This window comes from Cervus elaphus, chromosome 15, assembly GCF_910594005.1.
Source record: "Cervus elaphus chromosome 15, mCerEla1.1, whole genome shotgun sequence".
NCBI classification, from domain to species: Eukaryota; Metazoa; Chordata; class Mammalia; order Artiodactyla; family Cervidae; genus Cervus; species Cervus elaphus.
In genome coordinates, this window is record NC_057829.1 from 52,808,276 (window position 1) to 52,826,054 (window position 17,779).

Below are 17,779 nucleotides of genomic sequence, written 5' to 3' on the forward strand. Positions count from 1 at the left end.
TGTCCTTTATATAGTTTTCATTCCAAATGATTACCAAGTCTGCTTCCTTTCAGAACATTGTACCCCACACTGTAGTCAAAGGCATCCACGAACTCTTTGTACCAGAAAACAAACTCGACCAAGTCCGAGCTGAGGCCAAAGCACTCCCTTCGTTATCAATTACCAAGGTAAGAGGATGCAAACTGGCTGACAGAAAATTTGACTTAATATCAGTCATTATAATCTATTTACAGTTACCCTCAACAATAAGGTAGGTATGCATAAGGAAAATTCAATTCCTATAAAGAAAACAGTTGCTTTCACCAACTTTTTTTTTTTTTAACTGCTTTTCTAAGAATATCTCTCACCAAGAGGTGCTACAAAGCAGCTGATCAATTTTGTGTTCAGGAAGATAACTTCTATACTTGCAGAGGACAGTTTCATATAGTTGTTGTTATACTTTCAGTTTAGCCAACATACAGGCATTGTGTGCTAAGTCGCTTCAGTCGTGTCCAACTCTTTGTGACCCTCTGACTATAGCCCGCCAGGCTCCTCTGTCCATGGGATTCTCCAGGCAAGAATACTGGAGTGGGTTGCCATTTTTACTCCTGGGGATCTTTCTGACCCAGGGATTGAACCAGTGTCTCTTGTGTCTCCTGCATTAGCAGGTGAGTTCTTTACCACTAGCGTCACATGGGAAGCACTGGGCAGTAATTATTTGTTGACAGTTTCTAAGAAAATAGTTTGTCCAGAATATAAGTGTTTCTTGGACCACTGAGAAGGAGTTTTACTAAAACAAAAAGCAACCCTAATCTAAAGTGATATGAATGCCGTGATCTTTTTCTACACTGTGCATTCCACTTTTCCTTTATCAGGGAGAGTCCAGTCTAAGTAGAGGGAGTTTTAGTTACATGGATTCACCACCTGGACGATATTAAGATGCAATCCCAGAAAACAGCCCTGCGAATACCTTGGCCTCTTTAGGACTTCCCAGCGCTAGTGGTAAAGAACCCGCCTGCCAGTGCAGGAGACAGAAGGGACATGGGTTTGATCCTTGGGTTGGGAAGATGCCCTGGAAGAGGAAATGGCAACCCGCCTCAGTATTCTTGCCTGGAGAATCCCATGGACATAGGAGCCTGGTGGACTACAGTCCATCGAGTTGCAAGGAGTTGGATATGACTGAAGCAACTTGGCATGCACGCTCTGTAGATTATGGTTAGTTGGTTCATACAAGGTGATCAAGCCTTCATTGGTAACCTCTTGGTCCATTAAAACCCTGGACATTTTTATGAGGCAGAGTACATTGGGAACGTGCTTCAGCTCATGAACACCCCAGGCTGTAGTAATTCATGACAAATTTATAAACAGAGCTCCCTGACTCTACACAATAAATTTTGAGTTCTCCAATGCTTCAGGCAGATGAGAAACACATAATTATAATTGTGGAATTTGAGTTCCAATAACAGAATGGCCTGCAAGGTACAGAGGAACTTCAGAGAATCTAATGATTAATTCTTTTGATCCTAGGGATGACAGGGAAGATTTCAAAGCAATGGTCCACAAGCTGGGTTTTATTTTCTTAATTTTTGAGTTGGGTTTTAAATGATGAATAGGGTTTTCAGGTAAAGGGGGGATGGGATTGAAACCATGTGTGTGTTCAGACTACACATGGCCTGGCACTGTTGGTGACTAGGCTCCTGGGTGGGGAGTGGTGGCAGGTGAACATTCCTACAGGAGCCCCTAGGGCCAGAGCTAGTATCATGCTAAGAATTTTGGACATTTATCTTAGAGTCAATGGTTTGCCCAGTTCAATCAAATAGCTAGCATATCGGTGAAAACAATGTAGCCAAGCCATAATTATTATGGAACAAAGAATGTACAGTGAATCTTCAACACAGTCGCAAGTTGTAAGAATAGATACAGCCCAAAGTGCTTAAAGAAATCATCCCAATTTGGAATCCTTTTGCCACCTTCCCAATAGAAGGTTCTAGACTCACACTTCTCCAGCCCCTAGATCATGAACCAGCATTACATCTGGGAACACTTAAAACATAAAACGTTCTGCCTTCATTCTCCTCTCAACTGAGTAAGAACGGACTGCCCTGGGGCCAGATGGCTGGAACACAGAGCTCATGCAAAGGTTCACCTGCTTTTTTTGTGTTTTGCAGCTGGATCTTCAGTGGGTCCAAGTTTTGAGTGAAGGCTGGGCCACTCCCCTCAAAGGTTTTATGAGAGAAAAGGAGTACTTGCAGGTTATACACTTTGGCACCCTGCTAGACGGTATGAGTTTTTGTTTGTTTCTTACTCTTTATCATTAGAAAAATATTTCTCAAAAGTCTTCACAGGAACAAGAAATGCTAATCGTTGGTTTGTAAAACATATTGTGAAAATATGTATTTATGATGTGTACAATTATGTATAAGCTTCCATTTTTAGGATTTTTTTTTTTTTTTGGTATCCTCAAAGGATTATTGATTACCAAAAGCTAAGAAACCGAAAAATGAAGGTTTAACTTCCACACAGTCAAGAGAAGGTTAAGTCTTTTCACCTCCACTTGCCCTTTGCTGGCCCTGATATCAGAAGGCAGTGGACAGTGAGAAGCACCATTGCCAGGTGCCTGGACCATCCAGGGGGAGCCAGGGTGAACTCCGCATCACTGCTGACTTGTGGGATGCCTCCCATCCTCCAGCAAACATTACTGCGGCAGCTGCCTTCCTTGGTGCATAAAGTGTGGCTATTCATGTCCATACATGAAATATATTAGGATGACTTCATCCACTAAACTCTGGTAGGGGATTTTAAGGCAGCTTTCTGGGCAGAAGCTGAATGGCTTTTAGAGAACTGTTCTTGTCGAAGTTGGAAGGATGTGTTATTCAGAACACTTCCGGATCCTTCTATGATCATTTCCTTCCTAGAACTGTCTTGACCTTATCAATTAGCACTTATCTATTTCTAGATTTTGGGGTATTATTGACATATGGGGAAGGGATGGTGATAGATGCACACTGAATTTATAATACTGAGCAGGGCTCCAAACCTTTTAGGAAGAAAAGTGAGGTGTTCTTTCTTGAGAAAGATGTTTGTGTTCTAGGCTTGTGCCCAGGGAATGGGACATAAAGCAACCCCAGTTGTAGTTAGGCTTCAAACCTCCCCATACTCTCCAGAAGTCTCCTTAATTCCTACATAATTAATAAAAATAATTACCAGGGATATAGTAGGTAACCCACCTCTGCCTAAGTAGAGGCAGAATATTATAGTGGATAAGAGTGAGCCATGGAGCCAGACTCTGGGTTCATTTGCCAGTGACTAGCTATGAAGTTGGAGCACATTACTTAAACACCCTGGGCCTCAGTTTTCTCATCTGTAAAATGGGGATGTTAATAAAAGTACCTACCTCATTGGGACTTAAAAGACTTAACCTTCTCACTGGGATGCTGAGCATTTAAAAGGATACCTTGTCCAATATATTCCATATATTATATTCCATAAAATATTTGCCATATAGTAACACCTCCCCGCCACCCCCATGTACAGTTAAAAGGACACGAAAGTCTTGAACAGACTAAGAGGCTTATCTCTAGTCACATCCGTTTGGAAGTAGCACAGTTAAGATGTTCATCAGCTAGCCAACAAATATTCATTGAGTGTCCTTGGATGTCAGGTTTTATTCTAGCTGCTGGAGATAGATAACGAAGACAGATATGAGCTTGCTGGGACAGGCAGTGCAGTTCATCTTCTGAACTCTGTGGAGGGGTTTTCCAACCACATTAGTGGTTGTCAAGCTTTTTGTTTTTTTAAGTCATAGCTGTTTCAGTGAAACTTGAGGCCACGTATAGAACAGATTAAAATGGAACTGCTCCTGTAGAAGGGGTGGACTCAGCCTTTCTCCTACCCATCAGCAGCCCTGGGGGCATTTTCTAATAGCGTAAGGCAGTTGAAACACTCTGTCCTCTACCATACCATGTTAGTCTCATGGAAGAGCTTGGCTCAATGGATTTTGAACTGAGGGAAAAGGGAAGTCCCTCAGTCGTGTCCGACTCTTTGCCACCCCATGGACTGTAGCCTACCAGGCTCCTTCCTTCTCCAGGGGATCTTCCCAACCCAGGGATCGAACCCGGGTCTCCCACATTGCAGGCAGACGCTTTACCATCTGAGCCACCAAGGAAGCCATTGGACTGAGTAGACAGGGTTAAATTTCAAAAATGATGTATCTCTATATCAGAAAGTTGGGCAAGATATTATTATATGGATATCATTTTATTTTACCAGTTTATGAAAGTTTGAGTCATCACCACTGAAAATTTGAAATAACTTTTGTAGTCACAGATGTGGCCATTTTCATCCACCATTAAACAATTGCACATCTTGATCACCTAACAGTCTGCAAATAAGGTTTCTATTCTGACTCTGTCTCCCCAAACTATTTTTTGGTTTAATTTTCTCAAGTGTTCACAATTTCTCCCATAGTTAAAAAAAAATTAGTTTGGCATAAAAAAAAATTAGTTCAGTGTATTCAGTCCAAAAGCAAAATAAAAAATCACTTTTTAGTGTTTTGATGATTATATGAGTTACTCCTTATATTATTCAAGGATCTATTTTCATGTCAGTGTATTATTATCACTTTATTTCTCACTGGATATATAGTTTCGAGGTTGTCACAGATTCTCCAATGATAAATGTCACATCTAAATTTACAAATGGAAACTTAAGCTTGTATTCTTGCCTGGTGGCATCCAAGTAGGGTTAAGACATGGCAGCCTTGTGTGACCTGATCATTTAATGGCAAGTCTTCTGTGGCTTTGACACTCTAAGGCAGGGCTTGAGAGCTTTCCTACATATTGCCAGCATTTATTCAGCACATAAAGTGTTCTGACCCTGGTGCTTGACATTGGACATCACATTTAATCTGGATTAACACCACTGTGAAGGTGTTTTGTCCATATGAGAGAATAGTATTGGAAAGGTTAAATAACTCACTTGAAGTCTGGATTCAAATCCAAGTTATCCTGGTTCTATATCTGCACTTTTTCTACTGGACATACTTTCATGTCCTCCAAACATCTGGAATTCTAGGATGTTCTAGAGCAGCTTGCCTCCACACCTCCCAAAGGGTGGCAGTAGTTATAACATCCCTTATTTATAAGAGGCAACTTCTTGCTGAAGTTGGAGGGGCTTTTGACATATAATTATTTAAAAACATAATCATTTAAACAATACTTTTGGATTGTATTGGTTAGTATTGAATACAAATTCTGTTTTCTCCAGCTTTTTGCTGTCTTATATTCTCTATTTTTAGAAATGGCTGTAGCAAAAATCTCAGTAATTTGTATGTTGTATGTATAAAGTTTCATAATAGGAATTTATTCTTCAACATTGTTGCTTTACTATTATTTTGATGGAAAGTTGAAAACAATATTTTTCTTAACTGTGTTTATATTTCTCTAGGCATGTTCCTTCCTGGTATGTACTTTAACTTCCTAAATAGTTAAATTATTATAATTAGATGTGTTATATTAACTAGAAATGGTAAGGACATAACTTAAAAAAAAAATCTAAATGAAACAGTTGGAATTGCTAACAGTTCATGATCCAACCAGTTATAAGAGAATAATACTGCCTTCTGTTGATAGGAGTCCAAGTAACAGGAAATTTCTGGATCAGATGTAGCTGTTGTTTATAATGTATTCAGCTGACAAAAGTAAAGTTGTTTCTAAATTTTTATCACATATTTTGTTCTTGAGATTTAAAAAATTTATTAGCCTTTCTGCTAATTACTTCTACTGAGTGTTTGTCCTCATTTAGTTTCACAAATCTGGAATTATTTTCCCATTGCATTTATAAAACATTTTTAATTGATGAAAGATAAGTCAGTTTTAGATGCAATTTAAAGTGGATGCACCTGGTTGGATTGTGGATGATTGTACTTCGTTTGTTTGTGATAAGTGATTATGCATGAATTTAATTTCAAGCTATGATGATTGATAGTTATAAAACTGGGAATAAATACATACCCACTGTGATTGTAAATGTCTGTGCTGTGCCAGAAGAGAAAGGTAAAAATCTGAAGATATCATTTATCTTGAGTATTATTTTCATCGTTGCTTTTCCTTGAAAAAAGATTAGTCAATAAAAAGTATTTTAGTTTTTGCCTAGAAACTGTCCAAAACAAATGATAAGCATATCTGCAAGGTTAAAACAAGAGGCTTGACAATTATTTAAAGCAAAAGCAAAATTATTCAATTAAACATGAAGTAAGTGCTGGACTAACTATAGCTAAAAAACCACGATACTCTTTTTCACAGTGAGTTATACCACAGTAAAATAATCAGGGTGGTTTCCACCAGAGTTGAAGCACATCATGGAAAAGGGCTGGAAGCCCGAGTCAGTGTCTAAAGCTATAGAGGGTATTTCAGCACAGAGTTAAATGGTAGGATAATTTTATGTGTTATCAATGGAAAAGTTGATTAAGCTAGGGAAACAACAGTAGATTTTTTACCTGTGTGGAGTTGTAGCCACAGGTGTATGAGATCAGTTGGCATTTTTCCTTGGTAGAACCCCCTTCCACAACATCCCACACATTAGCTGTCTTGACAACCCATCAGGGAGTGCTGTGTCCTTGGTTGGGATTTTCAATCAAGGCCAAGATGAAGGTGGATCAGAGGCTACTCCAGGCTGGAATCTAGTGGACCAGACGAGGCAATGGCAACAGAAGTGTGGAGCATTCTTTGGAATTCAACCCAGAATCTTTGCTGGAAGGCAGCACTGCAAGCATGTTGCAGGCAAAGCTGGGCTTCCTCTAGCATCCTGCCAACCTTTGGCTCTGCATTTTGTTTTACTTTATTTTAGTCAAGCTACTCTTCATAAGCAGTGTGGTCAGTAATCCACAATCCACAGAAAGCATGATTTCTAATGAGATCATCAGCGTCCTCGAAGGTGTTTCTTTGCAGGCCTCCTCTTTTTATCAACTATACTATGCGGTGGGCTTAATGGTCTTTGGTCATAAATGAATAGAGTGCTTTACAGTATGGTTCTTCCCAGTAACCCAGGGATTACAGAGAAGGTGAGTGACACAGTAAATAGGAGATGACTTGGCTTAGAGTTTAGTGCTCTCTGTAGAGGGCTTGCTCGGACTACTTTTATTGTCTCTGAACTTTGAAACAGAGTTGTTTGAGTGACCAAAATCATTACTTTCTGTGCACAGTTATCTTCCTTGTTTAGAAGGCTCCCAGAGCAGATTGCAGGATTTTATGATGGACAGAATTTCTTTATTGCCGGAAGTTACCATCTATATCTGTTGACATTCCTTATGTCCTAGTAACTTTTAGAGAGTATTTTAAATGTGCAAACTTTTGTTTCATAGCTAGCAGGAGAGTATTATGTCCCAAGGGGATAGAATTCAGACCTCAGATCTTTATCAGAGATGGTCTAAAATTGGATTTTGACAGGTAGATTTACAAGACTTCATTAATCTATGGTACATTGCCTCCAATCCATAAGTAACAGTATTTGCTTCCTGTTTTGAATATGGGGAAGAACACATCTTACTCCATATCTCCATATTTTATCTGTTTCTTTAACTTTTGTATTCTATTGCTTTTTTTAAAATGTATTTATTTTAGTTGGAGGCTAATTACTTTACAATATTGTAGTGGTTTTTGCCATACATTGACATGAATCAGCCATGGGTTTACATGTGTTCCCCATCCTGAACCACCCCCCCACCTCCCTCCCCATCCCATTCCTCTGAGTCATCCCAGTGCACCAGCCCTGAGCACCCTGTCTCATGCATTGAACCTGGACTGGTGATCTGTTTCACATATGATAATATACATGTTTCAATGCTATTCTCTCAGATCATCCCACCCTTGCCTTCTCCCACAGAGTCCAAAAGACTGTTCTATACATTTATGTCTCTTTTTCTGTCTTGCATATAGGGTTATCGTTACCATCTTTCTAAATTCCATATATATATATGTATATATATATATAGCTTTTTTCCAAGTTAATCAATAAGAGGATGTTGCCCATAAGCTTACATTATACATAATGCCCCATCTCTGGAAACCCTGCTCACATGAAATACCTTTGTTTAGCTAAAATACCTTTGTTTAGCTGAAAAACCTTTGTTTAGCTAAAATACCTTTGTTTAGCTCACAGGAAACATCCTGACTAGGCCCACCTGAGAATGGCTGCAGTGAGGAAGATATTAACATCTCCCCTCGGGAGTCTGACTGGCATTAGGAAATGTTTGCCTTTATCCCCTCCCCTTTGGGTATAAAAAAAAGACTGAATTCAGGAAAGATGGTTCTTTTGGATGCACACGAGTCTACCAAATTCCTGGTCTGCTGACTTCCCAAAGAAAGTTGCTATTCCTTGCCCCAACAATTCATTTCTCATAGACTGGTCTGAGGAGCAGTGAGCAGTTAAGCTTAAACTGGTAGCAAGTTGAATGTTTTCTTTACTCACCTTTCTTTCATTCCCTTCTGAGTCTTGAACTTGGCTGCTGCTGCAACACCCCCCAAATTGCCCAAATATTCTTTAGTGTTACACCCTTAATTCTGTGCCCCCATTTTCTCACTGTAAGTACAACAGAAAGTCTGACATACTTGCTGGAGTGTTGGGGCACCATTACAAAAGGGGGGAAACAGCTGTGTAATCTCTCTTATGTTCTCTGGCTTCATTAAGGAATCACAGTCCTCCTTTCCCATCTTCAGGGGGTTGGTTCCAGGATCCAGTGCATTTACCAAACGTTGTGCATGCTCTAGCCCCATGGTCCAGCCTTTGTATCTGTGGATTCCTCATCCACAATTCAACCAAAGGTGGATCCTGTATAAGCCTTGCTATCTGCAAGGTGGTTAATCTGCAGGTGCAGGACTCACAGAGACGCCGGGCATTGCCTTTATTTGGTCTAATTGGATTTTTAAAGACTAAGCAACCTAGTGTGTGGAAGTCAGGACGGAACTTTCCAAAGGGAACTCAGAAGGGAGATAATCCCTCCTGGGCCTCCGAGTCACTTACTGAAGCCATCTCCACAAATTGAAACAGCCCTCTTTTCACAAATGCTCCATCTCTTGCTTTGAGAAGCCTCTTCTCAAAGGATTGATCACAGATTCTAGAAAAACTAGTGCAGCAGCACAGCTATGTTAGAGTTGGGTCTTGATGCCTCTTGCAGGAAATGGCACACATGGGCATTCCCTTTAAAGGAGCACATGCCTCGTACCCCACATTTACACATCACATGGCTCTTTCCACAGATGGAGTGATCAACATGAGCATCCCTATAGTACTGCCCGTCTCTGCGGATGATAAGACACGGCTGGAAGGCTGCAGTGAGTTTGTCTTAACACACGGAGGACGGAGGGTTGCTATCTTACAAGATCCTGAATTCTACGAACATAGAAAAGAGGAACGTTGTTCCCATGTGTGGGGCACAACGTGTGAAAAACACCCCTATATCAAAGTAAGTGGCAAAACCTTCAGAAGGGCTTTCTTTCAACTTGGGGTAAAAAAAAATTCTTTTTAATTCCTTCATGAAGGACTTAGAAAAACTGGGGTGAGATGGAAAAATGTGTTTCTAAGGGAGATCTTGCAAGCTTTGCCTGGGGAGATCTTTTTCGTTAGGGAAAAGAAATGACTTTCTGTTCGAGGGTTGGTCTGAATGGTCTCTTGTGATGGCCAGTCCCCTCAGCTAAATGGGGAACAAGTGGACCGGAGAGATAATTTTGTCTAGCATCCTGAGAAGAGGACCAAAATCATAGCTGTGCTATGCGAAAAACCACAGTCAGAGCTTGCAGCCCTGTTTATCTTGAAATTCACAAGGGAAGTCAATTTCTTCATACAGACTGGATCCAACTGACCTCTGAAAAGAGACTTGAAGTTCATGCTCTGTGGTCATTGTGGGGGAGGAGGGTGGTGGTCAGTGACATTCTTTCAGTAAACAAAAGCACAAATAGCGGCAGTTTCCAGAGGGAAAATGCCACATTTTCATCAGTGGATATTTTTAAGATTGAAAAATGTGTTTATCTGATTAGGATTGTTTTGGTGTCAATCTGCCTAAAGGCAAAATAGACTAAAAGTTTTCAGATTCCTTTACAGCTTCTAACTGTTGGCAGTGATGGGGTGGGATGGCAAGGAGTGGAATTGCTGGATGTGGTTCATCTTCCATTAAGAAAAATATGTGAAATTGAATTCAAGAGCCATCCTTCATCCAAGATTAGAGCATTAGAGCTGAAATAAGAAAAGACACATACTAGTGATTTCAGAAAGTTCACAGGAATAAAGAACCATTTGCAACCCAGGAGACTCTAGAAAGCCTTGTGATTAAACAAGGCAGTCCTCTCTCTGGTTCTTTGTTTCTTCATTTATAAAAGGAGTGGACCAGATTCAGAATAACTCTGAGATCCGAGATGTCTTCCAGTCCCATGACCGCACACAATGGATGTGTGAAGAAACCTGTCCAAATCTGTTAGATAAATCTTTTTTTTTTGGTTGTGAACTGTTGCAAGGTAGAGAGAGCTTTTTCAAGGCCTCGGTGGAACACAGAGGTCAGTGGGTGAGCAAAGCAGCTTTTCATTTATTGGACACAACTGTTCACCCTGCTGATAGGCTCAGAGCCATCTGAACATTTTCTCTCCAAGAGGCTGTCAGACAGTCCTTAAAATAACTGGACAACAGCTATTTGAGGAATTATGTTCCAAGCCTTAATTATGCCTTTATTTCTTTCCTTCTCGTATCATACTCCTATAGGTTTAGGATCTTACCTGCGCTCAGTAACCTAAAGAGCCGTGATCTTGCTTCATGCCCGTTCAGATACTTTCACTTTGGGGGCCTAACATTCACATACACATCGTTAGCACTAAAAAGAAAAAAAAAAAACCTAAAGGATTTCTTAAGCAGTTACTTCTTTTTATCTTGTCTTGCATCCGGTGTTGGCAGTTGGAGGTCAGAAGTTCTTGGATGCTGGGGAGAGCGGTGGTGTGACTCATGGGCTTGACAATCTAGTCAGTGACTCAGTACCATTAGATCACAGAGGGACTCTGTCAGCATCCCCAGGGAGCTCATGGTGAGAAATGGGCCACGGATCACCCGAGACAGAGAACCACTCACCCTGTATAAGCGACACGCTGAGTGTTGAAGGTGTGTTTATGGGAAAGGAACTCTCCTCATTGCACATTTTTAATTTTCACTTTTTTCTGTTAAGGTTCTTTTAAACATTTTTAATTCCTCTTTATTTTTGCCTGCACTGGGTCTTCAGCTCACAAGCTTTCTCTATTCGCAGCGAATGGGGGGCTACTCTCTAGGTGTGGTGCGCCGGCTTCTCATTGCGATGGCCTCTCTTGTTGTGGGGCCCGGGCTACAGGTGCATGGGCTCCGTAGTTCTACTGCATGAGCTTAGTTTCTCTGAAGCATGTGGGATCTTCCCAGACTGGGGATTGAACCCGTGTCCCCTGCATTGGCAGGTGGATTCTCAACCACTGGACCACCAGGGAAGTCCCACTGCAAATCTTTTAGCACCTTGAAATTCACAGTAATTAAATATTTTTATTTTTTAATTTTCAGAACCCCAAACTTTTCCAACAGTAATTCCTTCCAAAAGTATTCATAGGCTTCCTTGTATTTCCATGTGGCCCTGGGAGTTATATTTGCATAGAAAGTGGTCAGTCACCAAGGAGACCATCTGCCTCTGTTACACAACCCCTCACTGCAGTTTACCCTGACCTTCCATCCCAATCCTCCTAACCCTCCCTCTCACTAATACGGAACCACAGATGAGATCATGAGGAAAAGCAAGTGAAACTTGTAAAAGTAATACTTAAAGGAATCCTGTTGTCTTTTATCTGTGGCTCTCAAAGCTTTTCCAAATGGTAATTGTTTCTCACGACACTCTGGTGAAGCACCTAAGAATCACTATTCCTGTTTTATGATGTAGAAACCAAGAGTGAAGGATAGGAGGGAAGACTTTCATATCCTTTAGCCTTGCAGTGAAGACCATTATCGTTAGTTTGCCCAACAGCATCACCTGTTTAAAAATTACCCATGACCAGAGCCCTCCCTCACAGACTTTGATTTCATTGGCCTGGGCTCAGTTCTGCATGTCATGGGTTTTGAAGCTTCTTGTGATTCTAATGTACTGTGAAGGTTGAGAACCATGGCACTAGATAATTATCCGGAGCTGTTTCTCATGGGGCTCCACCAGGATATATCCTGCAAGCACCTCACATTCAACATGGACAACTTCACCCCAGCCTGGCCCGCACCTGTGTCCCCCCCCCAGTTCCATGAACAGCTCCCCCATCCAAACTGTGGTCCGTGTCCCAATCCTGGATATCATTCTTTTTTTCCTTTAATTTTTTAAGACATAAGATCAACAACATTTGTTTTCCATAATGAATTTTCTGTTTTTAGTGTACATCTTCTGGCATTTTGAAAAAATATATTCCTAACTCTCTGTGTTATTTTCAAAGTATTATTTTTATTTAAGTTGAAGTATAGTTGATTTACAATATTATGGTAGCTTCAGGTGTATAGCAAACTGATTCAGTTATATGTGTATATACACATAGACACACACACACACATACATATATACATATATATCTCCTTTCTCAGACTCTTTTCCCATATAGCTTATTACAGAGTATGGGGTAGAGTTCCCTGTGTTATATAGTAGGTCCCTGTGATGATCTATATTATATATAGTGGTGTCTATATATTAATCCCAACATCCTACTTTATCTCTCTCACTGTGATAACCATGTTTGCTTTCTATGTCTATAAATCTGTTTCAAAAGTAAGTTCATGTGTATCATTTTTTAAAGATTCCACATATAAGTGGTATATTTGTCTTTCTCTTACTTCACTCACTACAATAATCTTTAGGTTGATCCATGTTGCTGCACATGGCATCATTTCATTTTTTATGGCTGAGTAATATTCCATCGTATATATATACCACACTGGATGTCATTCTTGCTTCTTTCTTCTCCCTTGTCCATTCAATCACCAGTCCTAACAGTTCTGCTTCCAAAGTATTGCTTGAAGTTGTTCTTTTCTGTTCCGACTTGGGCCAGGACACTGAATTTCTTCCCTATCTCTTGCCCTACTCCCCTCAAATACTTTCTCTATTCTTCAGCTGGAGCAACTGTTCAAGCTTTATTTGGAACTCATACAGAGATATAACTCTATCTTACTACTCATTACTGCCACCACTGAAAATATTCTTTCATTCATTCTCAGCTGGTCATTGTAGCATCTCTCTCATACTTTTGCATATGCTAGTCCCCCAACCTAGGACACTGTTCCTTCCATTCCTGCCTCCTCACTGTGTTACGCCTTCCCACCCTTAGCTGCTCCTTTCCTTCTTATGGGCACATCCCCTCTCCCTCTCTAGGTTGTTTCTTTCTCCTCTTCCTCACCTTGCCCTCTTGTTCACCATAGCTTTCTTAGTTCTCATCCAAGTGCTTGGGCTCCTCCTCTTATCCTTTTCACTTTCCTGCTGTCTGTGACTCTGAGCCCGGTTCCTCTTTCACTGTTTCACTAGACTCCCTTAAAGCCTGTTACTCATACCCCTGTGTGTCCAGTTCTGAAGACTGTCTAACTGTGTTCCTACACCTGCCTTTGGTAGGAGGCTTGGAAAGAAGTGGGGACTTCTGGCCAGAAAGTCCTTGGAAATGGGGCGGAGCCACTGGACCTCCCTTCCTAATAGCTGGACCACAGTTCTGGGATTACCTTTGAGAGAGATGCCCTTTGTCCTTCCTGATCCAAGATATGCCAAAAGCTTGGTTTCAGCATCACTCTCCATATATATTTTTAGGCTGGGTGGTGCATGAAACAGGTTCAGTATTGCCTTCACTAATAGAACAATGTAGGGTGGACCCCTGGTGTCCAGAATGAGTTACTGCCATGCCCAAGGATTTGAGGTCTCTCAAAATTTTATTTGTAGTTTAAGCAAAGAGGAGAAAGTAAATGTAGAGGTTTGGGTATTTGACAATATTCTTAAGTCATTTTCCTGAGCATGGAATTTAGGAGGCGGGCCATAAGAAAACCAAATTCCTTGCAATCACTCCTTCTCTACTCAGAGTTTCTCAACCACAGCACTATTAACCATGGGGCTGGGTAGTTCTTTGTTGTGGGGCTGTCCTGTTCAACATAGGGTATTTAATAGCATTCCTGGCCTCTATACACTGGATGCCAACAGGACACCCTTCCGCACTCCAGCTGTGATGATCAAAATTGTCTTCAGATATTGTCTGATGTCACCAGTAGAGGCAAAATCGCCCTCTGTTGAGAACCATGGATGGCTCTAATCTCCCATTCCCTGAAGAGCTATGAAATGCAAGTCATTGTAAACCCCAACATCTGACCATGACAGGAAATTGAACCAGGTGCACCATCACCACCTTGATGTCTTCTGGCTGGGTGTTAAAAATTAATCAGCTTTCTCTCCCTTTTTCTTGCATCTCTCTTTTCTGCTAAAATACAGGCTGACCACACTATCTTTGGACAGTGCAAAAGGCAGTTCTGGAATCTGATCAGGGGAATGGTTGCACAACTATGATGTGGTTGAGGAGTAAGACCTTCTGTAATGTTTGTCTTCACGACTGACGAAAGACATCTATTCTCAGGTGTGATGTATCGCATTGCAGCGTCATATGGAACGTATTTGGTTCAGTTCAGTCGCTCAGTTGTGTCTGACTCTTTGTGACCCCATGGACTTTAGCATGCCAGGCACCCTGTCCATCACCAACTCCTAGAGTTTACTCAAACTCATGTGCATGAGTCGATGATGCTATCCAACCATCTCATCCTCTGTAGTCCCTTTCTCCTCCAGCCTTCAATCTTTCCCAGCATCAGGGTCTTTTCCAGTGAGTCAGTTCTTTGCATCAGGTGGCCAAAGTATTGGAGTTTCAGCTTCAGCATCAGTCTTTCCACTAAATACCCAGGGCTGATCTCCTTTAGGATGGACTGGTTGGATCTCTTTGCAGTCCAAGGGACTCTCAAGAGTCTTCTCCAACACCACAGTTCAAAAGCATCAATTCTTCAGCACTCAGCTTTCTTTATGGTCCAACTCTCACATCCATACATGACCACTGGGAAAACCATAGCTTTGACTAGATGGACCTTTGTTGTCAAAGTAATGTCTCTGCTTTTTAATATGCTGTCTAGGTTGGTCATAGCTTTTCTTCCAAGGAGCAAGCGTCTTTTAATTTCATGGCTGCAGTCGCCATCTACAGTGATTTTGGAGCCCCCCCAAAATAAAAGATCAATGCAAAGAAATACAGGAAAATAATAGAATGGGAAAGACTAGAGATCTCTTCAAGAAAATTAGAGATATTAAGGGAACATTTCATGCAAAGATAGGCTCAATATAGGACAGAAATGGCATGGACCTAACAGAAGCAGAGGAGATTAAGAAGAGGTGGCAAGAATACACAGAAAAACTATACAAAAAAAGTCTTCATGACCCAGATAATCACGATGGTGTGATCACTCACCTAGAGCCAGACATCCTGGAATGCGAAGTCAAGTGGGCCTTAGGAAGCATCACTATGAACAAAGCTAGTGAGGTGATGGAATTCCAGTTGAGCTATTTCAAATCCTGAAAGATGATGCTGTGACAGTGCTGCACTCAATGTGCCAGCAAATTTGGAAAACTCAGAAGTGGCCACAGGACTAGAAAAGGTCAGTATTCATTCCAATCCCAAAGAAAGGTGATTCCAAAGAATGTTCAAACTACTGGACAGTTGCATGCATCTCACATGCTAGTCAAGTAATGCTCAAAATTCTCCATGCCAGGCTTCAGCAATACATGAATCGTGAACTTCCAGATGTTCAAGCTGGATTTAGAAAAGGCAGAGGAGCCAGAGATCAAAGTGCCAGCATCCACTGGATCATCGAGAAAGCAAGAGAGTTCCAGAAAACACCTATTTCTGCTTTATTGACTATGCCAAAGCCTTTGACTGTGTGGATCACAATAAACTGTGGAAAATTCTTAAATAGGTAGGACTACCAGACCACCTTACCTGCCTCCTGAGAAATCTGTATGCTGGTCAAGAAGCAACAATTAGAACTGGACATGGAACAGCAGACTGGTTCCAAATAGGTAAAGGAGTACATCAAGGCTATATATTGTCACCCTGCTTATTTAACTTATATGCAGAGTATATCATGCAAAATGCCAGGCTGAATGAAGCACAAGCTGGAATCAAGGTTGCTGGGAGAAATATCAATAACCTCAGATATGCAGATGACACCACCCTTATGGCAGAAAGCAAAGAAGAACTAAAGAGCCTCTTGATGAAAGTGAAAGAGGAGAGTGAAAAGTTGGTTTAAAACTCAACATTCAGAAAACTAAGATCATGGCATCCAGTCCCATCACTTCATGGCAAATAGATGGGGAAAACAATGGAACATATTTAAGTTCATGGGAAAAACAAAGGTTGTCATGTTATTCTGTTTTTGGGTTAACTGAGATATGATGAACATATAACAATGTTTAAGGTGTACAATGTAAAAACCACGGTTAGATGCCACAAAGTAGATGGCAAGGCATTAACCGTATGTGTGCTGTCAGGACTGGGGCCTCTTCCATCTTTGTCAAGGAAAGTGCTAATCCTCTCATCAAACACTGTCACGCTTTGCCTTTTCATTACTTGACCATTCTTTATGCCACATTCACACCTAATATTTGTGGAATTCAGGGTAAGAATGAGTTGACACCCAGTATCATATTTAGAAGTTACTTATCTAAAAAATAAATAAGTTACTTAACTGATAAATTTAAATAAAATGTTTTATCTTTCTACTTGACAGTATGCCTTGATCACACCCTGGAAGGCCAGGCTCAGTTTTAGACTTCTTGGTTCTGCATCAGGATAAGGTCGTGTGTGGAGAGCTGGCTCTTTGTCTGCAGCCGCCCCCTCCTCTTCCTATGCTTGGCCTTGCTGCATGCCACAAGGACCCTCTGGGTCTGCTTGTGGGCACCCCAGGCAGAATGTTCCAGGTACACAGGTCATGGGCTAGAGAGTAAATACAGACTTCAGGTGGGCCTGCTCACAAGAGGTTCCTTGCCCTGACAGAAGAGGCACAGTTGAAGAGGACCAGAGTTGGGCCATCTAAAGTATGGGACAGTATACAGAGGGTTCTTTTCAAAAGTCTCCTTGTTCTGTTCGTCACCCACCCTTTCCTGAAGTCACTTTTTCAACTGAGACTGGGTATAGAAAAGTGAGAGTATTGATACTAATTTTAGAGGAAACTTCAATGAAAAATGAGTTTTGTTATCTATCATCTATTTATCTCAGTTCACTTTAGTTCAGTCGCTTAGTCATGTCCGACTCTTTGCAACCCCATGAACTGCAGCACACCAGGCCTCCCTGTCCATCACCAACTCCCGGAATCCACCCAAACCCATGTCCATCGAGTTGGTGATGCCATCCAACCATCTCATCCTCTGTAGTCCCCTTCTCCTCCTGCCCTCAATCTTTCCCAGCATCAGGGTCTTTTCAAATGAGTCAGCTCTTCGCATCAGGTGGCCAAAGTATTGGAGTTTCAGCTTCAACAACCTATCAGTCCTTCCAATGAACACCCAGGACTGATCTCCTTTAAGATGGACTGGTTGGATCTCCTTGCAGTCCAAGGGACTCTCAAGAGTCTTCTCCAACACCACAATTCAAAAGCATCAGTTCTTCAGTGCTCAGCTTTCTTTATAGTCCAACTCTCACATCCATACATGACCACTGGAAAAACCATAGTCTTGACTAGATGGACCTTTGTTGACAAAATAATGTCTCTGCTTTTTAAT

At 41.2% G+C, this 17,779-nt stretch overlaps 1 protein-coding gene and 1 pseudogene across 8 annotated transcripts in view; one reads left to right on the forward strand and one right to left on the reverse strand.

Moving 5' to 3' along the window:
• Positions 1-17,779, forward strand: part of PAPSS2 (3'-phosphoadenosine 5'-phosphosulfate synthase 2) — an 84,300-nt gene that overhangs the window by 55,178 nt on the left and 11,343 nt on the right. For all 8 annotated transcript variants that reach the window (XR_006345240.1, XR_006345241.1, XR_006345242.1 and 5 more), the window contains exons 6-8: positions 54-167; positions 2,148-2,259; positions 9,234-9,439. Coding sequence is in view for 2 of the 8 variants with exons in the window: in XM_043924968.1 (XP_043780903.1) it covers positions 54-167; positions 2,148-2,259; positions 9,234-9,439 (432 nt within the window). In the remaining 6 variants the exon portion in view is untranslated. The remainder of the gene's footprint in view (positions 1-53; positions 168-2,147; positions 2,260-9,233; positions 9,440-17,779) is intronic.
• LOC122709776 lies at positions 16,490-16,607 on the reverse strand (annotated as a pseudogene).